General features: G+C 39.3%; 1 protein-coding gene across 1 annotated transcript in view; it reads right to left on the minus strand.

The window, feature by feature from the left end:
• The window catches only part of Macrod2 (mono-ADP ribosylhydrolase 2), a 1,911,462-nt gene that overhangs the window by 159,774 nt on the left and 1,737,525 nt on the right, over nt 1-14,163 (minus strand). The window contains exons 10-11 of the mRNA XM_033761012.1: nt 6,908-6,979; nt 2,630-2,779 (exon numbers count right to left, since the gene is read on the minus strand). Coding sequence (XP_033616903.1) covers nt 2,630-2,779; nt 6,908-6,979 — 222 coding nt within the window. The remainder of the gene's footprint in view (nt 1-2,629; nt 2,780-6,907; nt 6,980-14,163) is intronic.

Raw genomic sequence — 14,163 nt, forward strand, 5'->3', positions numbered from 1 at the left:
CTTAAGGCATGAGCTAAATCATTTTTTGCAGACATCATTAATGACTCACACAAGTGTTAAATCACAAATAAATGCTTTAAAAATTGTCTAAAAGGACATCCCAAATTATTTCATTTTTTGCAAGAGAACATGACTTAAAATTTCATAGATTAACAGACAGTTGTCTTTGCACATTTCCTCTTGCTGAGCCCTCAAAGTAGAGCTAGACGAAATGCAAACTCATCTCATTTTGAGGGATGGGATGGGGCTTTAAATTATTCTGCTTCTATTTAACAGACTTCTTTAGCAATACAGATCCTAAACAACTTCCATATGTCCCCAATTAAATTTAGTGGTCCTCATTTTCCTCAATGTTTCTCTAGTCTGTCCACGGCAGCTACTAAATTGAACCCCAAAGACAGTTTTAGGAAAATGTCTCTAAATTCATCTCGTTTGGATATAGCATATTTTGTTAGGCATCAGTTCATATTTCCAGTCCTAATCTTCCTACTGAGTCTAAAACTGCTGTCTTCAATTGCCTACATGGTGTCTTGTTTTGGATTTGAAATTGGATTGCTTGTTTGCCCTTTAACATCCCTTTCTGTACTCCAGAAGATGAGACCCTCTGGACTGCAAGAATTAACTCTTTAGCTCTCCGGTTCCACCTCCTAGAGGCAGCCTAAGAGAAGCCAAGGGTTTTGACTTTCTAGAATCCTGTTGTCTTCACAGTCTGTTGTATTGCTCAATCCAAAGTTACAAGCCCTATCAGTGAAACCTCCTCTGCATGGCCCTCCTTCTTGCCCTAATGACTGCTTTTCACTTAACTCCAACCAGGCATTTGAAACTTAACACCAGCCTGAGCAGTTCATTTGAGGTCTGCAACAATCCACATTATTTCACATCTCAAGCTACCTACCCAGGAATTTAAAGCAAAGCTGAGATGGTATCTTCAATATTTCTCCTCACTTTTATTCTATTTTATTTTTGGTACCGGGGATCGAACTCGGGTCCTTGTGCTTGCAAGGCAGGTGGCAGAACCACTGAGCCAAATCCCCAGGCCCCTCACTTACTTTTCTACAAAAAGCAATCCCATAAGCTTTGCTCTAATACATTTCCCATACTCATCTCCTGTGCTCAGCCTTTGTGATCATCATGGTCACTCAAACCAGCAGCATCTCTTTCCTGGGTTACAATAATAACCTAAATTCTAACCTCTAATCTCCCTGCAATCTGTTCTCCATATAGCATCAAATATGACCTTTCAAAACATTAATCAGATTGGGTTGTTTGCCTGTTTAAAAATCACTACTTAGAATAAGATCTTAATTTGATTAAATGGCCTGGCAAAACATGTCACTTGGGCCCCACCTACTGCTCTAGCCTCATCTTCCACTTGCTCTTTGGATCTAGATTTATCAACTTCCTTTGTGTTCCTCACTCACAGCTGGGCTAGTTCCTGCCTCAGGATCTTTGTACCTGCTGTTGTAGCCCCCACTCTCCAACACATTTATTCAAACATCCCTCCTTCTCACACTTTGAATCTCAGATCAAATCCAACTTTAAGGGAAGACCTTCCCTGATGGCCTAACCTGAAGGAACCTCACAAGGGAAATCTCTCTTGAAGGCATCACTTATATCTGAATTATCTTACTCTTTTGTTTATTTCTTTCTTGTATCCCCCATACCAAGAATGCTAAATTCCATGAAAAAAAGGGTGGGGGCATTTGTCTTTCTTAATTCCTCTTTTATTCTTGCTCCCTGGCAGAACCATGGGAATTTCACTTTGAATTATATTTTATGTTTGGTTTACCCAGTCTTTTAAGGCCAAGACATAACAGGGTCCAGTCTTAATCTTCTCTCTCTTACCAGCTACCATCTCATGCCAGGATTCTAAAATTACACTACAGAGTTATGGCAACTCATTTCACTTTTCCCATTTATTTAAAAAGGAACAGAACAACAACAACAACAAAAAAAAAAACAATCCTCCCCAAGTTTGATAGATGTGCTATTAAAAATGTTGGCATTATGGACTGCAAAGGTTTTGGGCACTGGGCTAGGTTTTCTGCAGCTACAAGTCAGTCACATCTAAGGTCATTACCATGGCCAGGGTGAAAACTTTTGCCTGAAACTACATTAGCACCCCCCAAATTTCTGTCACCAGGTGTGAGATGTATGTTGACCCTTGAAGTGGGTTCAGCAAAAACAGAAATGAGATACGTGGAACAGCTCACTGAACACAGATAGTGGGCTCAAAGTGATTCATAAAATGGGCAAAGCGACATTTGCAGGCTCCACAGAGAAGTCTCTAATTCTTCTGTGCCCCTGAAATGTGATGGCTGCAGCCGGGACCAAGAAGAGAATTTCTAGTGCTGGAAATTCAACTCCAAACCAGCATGTCCTGGGATGGACATTTTGTGCATTTAATTCCTAATTTTTGATTTCCTAACCAAATGGGGATTCTTAGGGAATGGGTAAGATTTAAAATGGCAATTTAGCCACATTTTAAGATATTTAAATATCCCCCAAAGTACTGATGTTTCCTTTTGCAGAAATTGTAGGGTCTTCATAGGGCTGTTAGAGGGTGGGAGGCATATTTAATTGTGATATAATCTATGACAAGGGTATTGTATTATTTTTTGACACCCACCTAGGGAATTCAAATGAAAGTCACTAATAGTTTTGGCCAGGTCTCCATTTGTGGCCTCCAGTAGCTCATGGGGAGTTGTCTCTGCTTCTCCTCCAACGTGTCCATGCCTCTCTTTGACACTGGCCTGTATTTTCTGGGTTGCTCCTGTGCCTGGCAAAGAGTAGAAACCTGCAATTTCATCACAAGTATGGCTTCTTCCCCTGGGGAACTCAACTATGTACCCAACACTGTCTTAGCTACTATAGGTGGTTGCTGATATTCTGTCCCTACTGGCCCAGCCTGGGGCTGATGTCAACACTGCCTAGCCACAGGAAGGAAAGGGCATGGGGAAACATTTACCATGCCAGGACAGAAGGACTTAGCAGGGATACTAGGCATTGAAATTAGCCTGTTTCTTCTCCCTTCCAAAAGGGCAATGTCTCACCAGGAACATTACCTTGTCTGATACCACTTGAAGTGTGTTTGCCTAGTCCATTTACTGTAAGAGTCTGGAGACAGATGCAAGAAAATTGGGAACATGAGCCCAGGGTTCAGGCAAACCTGTATTCAAATTCTGGCTGTGCTACTTAAGCAAGAATTCATCCTATTTAAACCTTGATAATAACACAGAGTTGTCACACATAGGAAATGAGTTGATGTGTGCCAACTGATTGGCACAGAGTACATATGTGACTACTATCTGGCTCAGCAGGGATGGGTTGATGCTGACCTCAGCTGGCTAATGCCAATTAACTAGACCATCTTTCCCCAGCTCTCACAATCATTGGTCTCATTTTGGTAGTCTGCAAAAGACCATTGTGTGTGTGCTTACACCATAGAAATCTGCAAACTTTCCATATGAGAGACCTTGACTCAAAGATTCAATTTGCTAGCAACCACTGGTTTTCGGTATTTGTTATGCACTACCATTCACTGGCATTTCTTGGCAGGATAATTCCCTTGAGCAACCCTTCACAGCGTGGATTGCAATCTTAAAAATACCTTCAGCCTTCTTATTTACATGAGCAGAGGTGATGCACAATGGAGGGAAGACAGAGGTTAATGGTCTTGGGAAGCTGGTTTAGACTCATCCAGAGATTTTTATGAATCCAGCCTGCACATATACATGGTAGGGCCAGCTGGCTTGTTCTGGAACTTCACAACACAAATCTATGATTTCAACTATCAGATACTAGGAAATGGGGAGTAGCTCCCCAAGCCCACTCTGCCTGAGTGGCTTAACATCTTGGGGCTTTTCAGTGTGACTTGAACAGCTGTGCCCAGCTGCTAGAGACAAAACTCCTAGGGAATCCAGGGAGAGGGGGGTGGGGATAAAATAAAAAATGATGGTCCTATGAATACCCCCAAATCTCAAATGCTAACTCCTACCTTGTGAATTCTGCACTAGTATTAATAATGATTTTCTTAAAATAACTCAGTGGTTTGGATAACTACTTAAATATCATTAAGAAATCAATTTCCTTTTCATGTGTACTTATGGCACATAGGCAAATGACCCATGGCAAGAAAATGTTCTTATCCTGGGGAGCTGAGAGGGCAGCAACTCTATGAATGAAAGACACTGCAAGATACTTCATGTGAACAGGAAAAATGGAATAGTGAAGATTAACATTAAATTCTTGGATTTTAATCCGATGCAGAGTGACCATGTAAAATCTTTTTTTTCAATCAGTTTCAAAGTTCTTATTAACACTAAGACATTCTTAAATGGAAAATTAGCCTTGTATTTTATGATTTACAAAAGGCAGGCAGAGTCCTTGTCTTAGGTTGGATTGTTTTAGATAGAGATACTGAGACAACGGTAGGGTTTAAGCAGTTAATTTGACAGATTATCCCAGGGAGCATCAGAAAAGGGAGGAGGGAAGTCAGATAAGAAAAGGAAGGCAGCCAGAACTGGGGGTATTTACGAGCATGTCCCATTGTGGGCATCAGGGGATCAATTCTACTGGAGACCTGGAGTGATGATATAAAATCATGATGTCCAGTACTGCATCAGCTAGCCACATATTACTGATGAGTACTTGATATGTGGTCTGATTTCAGGTGTGAATGTTAAACACTCACCAGTGTCAAAGGCCTAGTATTGAAATATAAGGTAAAATATCTGATTAAAATAATTTTTACATATTATACATTCAGATTATAATATTTTGGGTTAGAATGTTATAAAATGTTATAACAATTAGTTTCACTTGTTTCTTGTTGTTTTTAACGTGACTACTAGAAAGTCTAGAATTATACAAGAGGCTCACATTATGCATCCTCCGTTATATATGTGAGGTTCAAATTACACATCTATGGAAAGTACTGGAAGAGAACTTGCCTGAGGTGTGTCCTACAGGGCTGTTGGTAACCCAGCTCTTGTCCACCACTGATCGCAGGGCTACTTCAGATAAATTCTCTCCCTGGTACTTTGAATTTGCTTTCATGACTAGAGACAAGCACGCAGCAGAGTTGTGAGAACTTTCCTTAAAATAAGTTGATACTGTGAGGGCCAGGGATTTAGCTCAGTGGTGCTGCCATCTGTCTCACAAGCACAAGGTCTTGCATTTGATCCCCAGTACAAAAAAAAAAAAAAAGTTGATACTGTGAAACAGTGGGTTCCCAAGGGATGTGGGTAAGGCACCTACAGCTGCTGCTAGTTTAATGACCCTCTTTCATTTCTTTGATCCTGCTTTTGCCTATGGGACCTCTGTCTACTTCTCATGCTCTTTGAATCTGCTTTGGGGGGACCAAGGGAACCTTGCCGATCAGACATGTCTGAGAAGAGGACGTAAAAGCTCCAATCATTGTTCCAGCTAATTTTTATAATGAAAATGAACTCATGTTATTTTTCATGAAGATGGTGGGTGGTTAAAGGTGGGAAAGAAATTTGATTTAACAGGAAGTCCTCATTTTACCAACCCTTACCAAGTGTGATCCACCATGTCAGAATTTAAAGAGTTCCCTGTTTGCAGAGCTGCTCAAACTCAGATTGTCACTGGTTTGTAAGGGAGTTTTGGAATTGAGAGGTACAAAAGAAGAAACTCTAGGGTAGCTATTTTAATTTTGAAATCTGTCTCTTTTTCATAACTAAATAAATGTGTTTCTTGAAAAGGGAATATGGGACTTTCAATTGTAGAATTAAATTCTATATCCTTCCAACACGTGTTAGAATGAGAAAAGAAGCAATACTGTATTTAATCTTCACTGTGGGTCAAGCACTGTGACAAATACTTACAGTATGATATCTAATTTAATCCCTGAGCACTATGGTGAGAATTATTGCCTTCAGAAATGCAAAGTAAGGTTTATAGAAAAGAACACTTTGTCACAGTCATCAGAAAATTGTGTAGCTAGAATTGAAGATCTATCAATTCCTGAATTCATTAGTAGGGATATACTGAATGACTATCTTAGGTCAGAACCCATAGTTTTAAGCACTGGATTTCTCTCAAAATGCTGGTCTTTCCAGAGAAGTTAACATGCACCTTTATTTTGGATGAGAACAATATATCCTATGTAAACAAATGCATTTTCCATAGATGGCTATAGTGACAGTTTAGCTCTGACATGCTTTGCAGAACTGCTCCCTATCCAGAGGTTCAGTCTATTTTTATTTCCCCTGAGTGTGGGTAGGCTACTTACTGTTTAAAAGACTAGACCTCAGTGGAAGGGGTGTGATGGGACTTCTAAGCTTTGATCTTAAAAAGGGCACAGCTCCTTGGGTCATTCTTTTGAGAGAAACTTAACTGGTTACCATGCTCTGAGGAAGCCTAGGCCACACAAAGGGGCCATGTACAAGTATTTCAGGACATGGCCCCCAAGCAAAGCTTTAGCTGGTAGCTAGAATCAATCATCAGTCAGCCAAATGAGTGAGTGAGTTTTCAGATGGGTCCTATCCCCGCAGCTGTGGAGGCTTCCTGGTGAGCCTCAGACCTGGTGGAACAGGATAATCAAGTTTTTTCTGCTGTGCTGTGCAAATTGCTCACACATAGAATATCTGAAGATCAAAAGTGGTTGTTTTAAGTGCCAGGATGTGAGGGTGATTTATTATACAATTCTATTAGCTATAACATCATAGTATATTTTTTACCTTAGCTGTCAGGAAGCTCAAAATCCAATTTAAATATATTAACTGCATTTACCTAAAGAGTTAGCACAGCGCTCCTTGTTTCATGACATCCAGGATACATTTTTTTAAAATTTTATTTTGTCTTTTTGAAAAAAATATGGACTATACATTAACCAAAAAGTGATGCCTGCTTGATGTAAGGAATAAGAGTAAACATCTAATACCTGTTTCTTCTTTCATGTCAATGTCTTCTTCACCTCCTTCCTCTTCTTTTACTTCTTCTTCATTATTATCATCTATTAAAATAGGAGAAGAAAAAGACCCATATAAAAGCTGGAAACACCAGAATTTTCAATTTCACTAATAAAATAATCAAAGTGGGAAAAAAGTTCGGCAGAAAAGTGACTGTTAAGCATGCATTTCTGTAATATTACCATATGGAGTTAAGAAGACTATATACACATTGGAGCACAATTTAACACTATAGGTTTATATTTTCTTTTTAGAAAGTTATATATTTATAACAAATTATATATGCAGTAATTTGTTTTGCTTATACAATGGGCATAGCAGTCATTTTAATTCTTCAAAATTGTGAATTACGGAGTAAGTATCAGATATTCTACCTGTGTTAAAGATAGGAACATTTATCTTAAATACTGAATAAATGTAGAGATTATCATTCGGCTGCATGTCAAGCACATACACATTTCAAATCCTTGCTCTGTACAGTAAAAAGTGCTGTTTTACTATCCTTGCAAATTCAAACACTTAATCATGTGCTTTTACACTTCTCCTCTGAGTCCTCTCTCTGCTGACAATGCACTTGCTCTTTTCGACTACTGACATCTCTTTTGAATGTCCCCCTGTTCAGAGTTGTGGTTTGAATGTCTATATCCTCCCCCCAAATCCATCTGTTCAGAACCTAATCCCAAGGTGCTGTAAGTAGGAGGTGGGGTCTTTAGAAGGTGATTAGACCACAGAGGTGGAATCCTTATGAGTAGGATTTATGCCCTTAGAGAAGAGTCCCAAGAAAGACCTCTCACCAATTTGCCCACTGGAGAGTTTCTAGAACCCCTTCTGCCATGTGAAGACATGGGGAGAAAACCACTCTCTTTAAGGAATTGAGCCCTCCTCAGCCCCTGAATATGCAGAAACTGGTTTTGGAGACTCCAACCTCTAAAACTGTGAGAAATAAATTTCTTTTGCTTATAAACCACCCAGTCTACAGCAATAGCCCAAATGGACTAAAACATCCGTTAGTGCCAAGTCCTGTCTTCTTTCAAGTTTTGTTCCTCTCTGCTCCTATTATGGCAACCTAGGGTGTGGTTCCCAGTACCTTTGCTTTAAGTATCTTAGAGGTTTCCTAATTGCTTCTCTCTTTTGCACCCTCCTGACTCATTTCTTTCACATGTGGCTGCAAATCAATCTTAAAATACAGTTCTGATCTGGTTCACAGCCACAGAGCAACTACTCTCTGTCTAATGAGAAAAGTCCAGACTCAGCTGGTGACACTCAAAGTCAACAATATCTGTTCTAAGCAGTTTTCCCACTATCACAAAATACTTGAAGCTTTATAAAGAGGTTTATTCAGCTCACAATTTTAGAGGCTTAACGTGCGTGACCTGGATGTCCAATCTATTCTGCTTTTGATGAGGGGCTTCTGGCATGTCACAGCATAGGGATGTTAACGATGGTAATGTGGTGGAAGTAAAGGGTATACAGAAGCACTCACCTGGTGAGAAGGTGAGAAAGGAAACAAGACAGCAGGGGGACCAGGTTATCTTATAACAACCCAGTCTCCCGAGAACTAACGTGGTCCTGTGAGAACTACATGAACCCCTCCTGGGATGGTGTTCCTATGATCTAATTATCTCTTAAGGTCCCACCACCTCAGCACCATTAATTGGGGACCAAGCTTCTAGCACACGAACCTTCACAGGAGAAACTACTGCATCCAAACCACAGCATCCCTTCTGGCTTCCTCTACTTGCCTCACTCGTGATAACAATGTCTTCCTCCATCCCTATTTACTCTCATCCTTCAAGGACAAGCTTAGATTCTCTTGAATGGAGGCAAGCAGATATTAAGAAACAAACAAGAGGCAGCTAAACCAGAGAAAAATTATCTTGGAAGTCTTCCCAGAGAATGTGGTGATTCGGGTTTGAACAAACAGTGTTCTTTTTGGTGTACCTTATTTTTGTTATACCTTATTCGGAGTAGTATGAGCTTTAAGTGCATTTGGGCTTATGTATGCAAATTGGTCCCTTAACATATTCTCTAGGCATGTGATCTTGGAGAAATTACTGAATATTCCTGAGTTTCAGGTTCATAGCTGTACAAGTGGGATGATTATTATGATATTATGCCTGTTATTCAGAGTTGCCATATACAATCATGAAATAATACCACATAAACCACCAGGATAGTTACTGAAACATCCGTAAGTGCTTAGCATTAGCTACTATTCCCACAAAGTTATAAGACTACTTATCAACATATCTGTCTCCTATATGACCATTTCCAGATCATGAATTCTATAGGGGAAAAGACCATGTCTTATTTTCCTCGTATTCCTTGGTACCTAATGCCACTCATTTCATGTAATAGAATCCACAAAGACATTTCCACTGAATGAACCAACCACATATCATTATACAATCTTGGGTCTTGGGTAAATAACATAAAACAGTATACTGCATACTTTAGTTTTTTCTTCTGAAAAATAGGGATAACAAAATTATCAACTTTCTATCATTGATAACATATACAAAGGCTTACAAAGAATGAACATTAAATACTGATAATTGCTTTTATGATATCATTATTATTACTTTTGTTACTTTAACAGCAATTTATTGAGCTTTACCATGTGTAAAAATTATGCTAGGCCTTGATGATACAAGTTAATGATCACTTCCCTTAAGGAAATCATAAAGTGAGTGATACAGAAAAGCAAAACAACAAGTAGAAGTTCTACTGGGAAAATGACAAGACGCACCAATGTCAGAAAGTCATCGGCAGCTCTGCGGAGGAGGTGAAGTTTCATCTGAACCCTAAAGGGTAAATTGAGTTTAGCTAGAGAAAGAGAAGCTGCAGGAGATGCCTCAAAAATGTGGGTTGCCTGTCTACATCTGCTGGTTTTTTGACTCTTCAGTATATATGCCAGCATGACTTAGAGCCTCTAGCTCCCGGTTCCTCTGCCTAAGAGCATTCTCTGGTCATTCCACCCCACTCAGTAAATACCAGGGGATTAGATCTTCCTGGGGCCAGGTGTGCAAAGATGGCTGACAGGACTGGTATATCAGGATCCCAGCTTTATGGCTTTATGAGCTCAATTCAATAATATTCTGAGTTTGTTCCACACCATCTCCCTGAAACTACACCATTATCTCTCCCTGGTCTCCACCTACCAATGGAGGATCATGGGACTTGATGACCTTTGCAAACATATGAGCTGTTCTTTATAATATCTTTATTCTATTTATCCATACATTTTCCATATATATATATGTACACATATATACATATATATATGTAGTTTCTGTTTCTCTAGAAATTTCTGACTAATATAACAGGTTAACATTTTTAAAGTTTGCCATAAAAATAAAAACAACTTTAGGCAGAGTAATATGCTATATTTTGAAAGATAGATTTTTTTTAATGACAGGAATGTACTAAGAAATTAAGAAAAATATGCCTTAATATTTTTGTATTGTTCATGTTAAAATCCAGCAAGAACTAAACTTGATCTGGAAAATGCCTAATATGTCATTATGTATTGGTAAAATCTACTTTAGTCCAACATGATTCTATATAATGTGTTTCCTTGAGTCATATTTATGGGAACAAAATTCTAATGAGAGTTTCTGCCCAACAAACCAAGCAACCCAAAATACCTTATATAAAATAAGATGATAGCCGGGGAGATGGGGAGTCACGCCATTCAAAATCTGGAAGCAGTTAGGAGACTGATGGCACGTGGGTAGAGCTGCTACCCCTTTCAACAGTTCTCCAAGCATCACACTTCTTTGTTAGAGGACAAAATGAAATAAAAGCTTTCTAGTCAAAGCGATACAAATATCATTGCAAAATACAGAGTCATCCATCAGATGGTATTGTTCTGTGTGCTCGGAAATGCCAGTTCCAGAAAATCCCTTCTCTTCCCAGGCATTGGTCACACAGAGAGGAAAACGTCTTCTCAAGGAGGGCTTCTTTGATGTTTATTTCATAACAGATGCTGCTTTCAGTTACTACATCCCTCTCTGTCAGATTAGCCCACTCAGTTATGTACAAAATACACAAACATTACTAAACTTCTCATTCTGATGAAAAATATTAGTGAAAAGTAACTAGTTTCTTATGAATACCCAGTTTTTGATAACAGATAGCTATATCTACTTCAGAAACTCTCCTCATAAAGTAGGGGCTAACTCACTCTGAGGTGTGTAATATCTATTTCACCTTCTTTTAAGGAGGTAGAGTTAATAAGAATGATTTTCATTTTAAATCAGTTACACTTGCCTTCTGAGATGCACCTCATTTCTCCCAAAAAATAGTCCACACTTCTTTGAATAATGAAGTATTTCATGGGCTTTGAGATGTGCACTATGTTTTTCTCTTGGATTCCCATAATTAATACAGAGTTTAGGGAAGTAGAAAGAAAACACACACACACACACACACACAGCCCCACAGAACTTTCTTCTAAGGCAGAATTCCTCTAATGTGGTGTCTGGGTCAACAGGAGCATTACTTGGAAATGTAGTAGAAATTCAAATTTTCTAGTCCTATTCAAGATCTATTGAATTAGAGGCTCTGAGGAGAGATCCTGAAATGTCTTGGTCAGATCTCTAGGTGATATTTGTGCACATTGAAGCTTGAAAACCACTGGTCTAAAATGTTGATATTACTGCGTTGGAGGTCAACCTTTAAAAAAGTAGGTGTCCATATTTTCTGATACCTGTGTTAAATTAACTTGTAATGTCTTACCAACATTAACTGTGAGGGGCTCCCACGTGGAGCTGAGGCACAGTTATGCTTCTCATGAGGTATTATGTGCTTCCTTCTGTGTTTGAAAGCACACAGGTACCTGCAGCTGGCTGCAGGGTATCATGGTCCATGGACAGGATTGTTGAGATTGGTTAAGAGACATGTGAATATGTGAATACTATCTCAAAGAGGCATGCAGTTGCATGGGAAAAGGAGGGTGTTACAAAGGAGAAAATTACCCCAGTGAGCTAACAAGGCATCCTCTCCATTCCCATGGGAATAGAAAGACAGATCCCCAAAATTAGATCATCTAGTTCCCTTCTCAGAATTTCAGGGATATTTCCACACATATGGGCTGGTCTGTCAAGTTAACATTCCATACTCTTATTGTAGCTTTGTGCTCACAAGGCTTCGGCCTTGACTTTCATTTCTCACCACAGGCTTCTTGTGCATTCCTTATCTTCTCAATACTACATTGCCAACAGCTCCAAAGAAGATAACTTGGATTTGCTAAGGAAGGAAACATTATAGCAAAATTTAAGCTTTTCATGATTTCCTTGGAGCAGGAGGGATATCAAAATCTTCATGGCTTCTTTTGAGATTTGGCAAGCAGAAACTCTAGGCCAAGAATGAGTGATCAGGGAGAGGGTTCACAGAGCACAACTTTTGCAAAATGTTGAATGTCTGAACAGACTAATCCAACAGATAGTCAAAGACTCTCTGCAAGGTAATTCATAGGGCTGGGAGAAATTTTTTTAATAAATAAAAGTGAAATGATTTCGTTTTTCTCCCAGCTGGTTTTACCCAACATGAGCATTCAGATCTTATTAGTTTATAAATCAGTAAATATATTAAAGGCATTACTTAGAAAACTACATGGTTCTGCTGCTTCTGGCATGGTTCACTGGACACGTGAAGGCATCAATTACTTAGACATGGCATTCAGGTAGAAGTGGGCTGGTGGGTGAAGGGACAGACTTTGAATTTAGTTTGACTGTGGTGAAAATGATGATGTCTGAGAGACTCCCAGCTGGAGTTGCAGGGAGGTTAACCAAGAGGGCTGGGCCCAGAAACAGATGAACAGCAGACAAAGTAGAAGACTGTGTGGTCGACAGGAAAGCTGCCAAACCAAGTATGACGAGGGCTCCAGAGGGTCATGCGACACCATGGGCTTAAACATGGACTGATTTCAGTAACCAGGCTCAACTCATCAAAGAGGTTCAAATGAATTCAACAAGGACAGTTAGAGGAAAAGAACAGAGATAAATATGTGATTGCTGTTGATTATAGAGTAAATAGGAAGTCAAGAAGACAGATAACTTCAAAGACATGTGGCTGAGAGTGGAAGTTAAGTCTGTATCAAGTGGGACAGAGGTCCAAGGACTTTCAGTGTCTCTATTGTTTAACTTTTTTATTCTTACTTTGGTGCCATATTAGGAATTAATTCACTTGTATACCATTCCTCAAAATAATTTCCCCCCCGCATTTGTCCCAGTGTTTTCGACTAAGCCAAGGGACAGAATGTTTGAAAGGTCTTTCAAAGCACCCCGGTGGTAACTGTGTAAAGATGTCTACAGCATCCTCCATTCTCTAAGGAGCATTTAGTCCTGTCTGATGTGCCAGAACTTCCTAATGAGATCAAACTCTGCTTAGTCAACGCTCCTGTTCCCAGGTCTTTATTTGTTCTGCTGCTTATCAGCATTTGCTACACTCACTGCACACTCACCCTGTTTGAAGGCACAGATTGCTTTCTGTCTATGCCTGCTGCTTGTTCCTGCATTCAGGTTGCTTGGTTACAGCAACACTTCACTGGATTTTCATTGAAGGCAAAATGTGTTTGTAGCTTTTGAGGCTCATCAAGTGGAAATGGTTAGCACCCATTTCCTAAGAATGCAGTAAACTCATTTATGTCACATTACAGAGAGCATGTTTTGTAGAATTCTAAACACCAATGCAATCTGCACATTAAATGTGCACAAATATGCCATGTCCATACAAGTATTCATAATTTAAAATTTTTTTATTTATTTCACCCTGCTGTGTTTGTATACACTAATATACCATTTTGGGGTGAAAGTACAACTCAGACTATATAAACAGTACTTTTTGTTTCTTTTATTTAATCAAAAATTACTTGTGTAAGACTTTTTTATCAGTGCTGAAACAAATTTCTCATTTAGTGACTTAACACTACATGAATTTATACTACATGAATCTTATAGTTCTATAGGTCACAGTTCTTAACACTACATGAATCTTATAGTTCTATAGGTCACAGTTCCACAGAGTGCATTAGGTAGGAATCAACCTGTAGGCTGGGATGTGTTCCTTATTGAAAGTTCTAGGAGAGAATGTGCTTGCTGTCTTTCTGCTATCTAGAGGCTGCCCTTGTACCTTAGCTCATGGCCCTCTTTTTCCATTTGTGAAGCTCATGGTGCTGCATCTCTCTGAACATTCTCCACAGTCATGTCTCCTCCCTCTTCTAATG

This window comes from Fukomys damarensis, unplaced genomic scaffold (genome assembly GCF_012274545.1).
Source record: "Fukomys damarensis isolate Sample0158 unplaced genomic scaffold, DMR_v1.0_HiC HiC_scaffold_7, whole genome shotgun sequence".
Classification (NCBI taxonomy): Eukaryota; Metazoa; Chordata; class Mammalia; order Rodentia; family Bathyergidae; genus Fukomys; species Fukomys damarensis.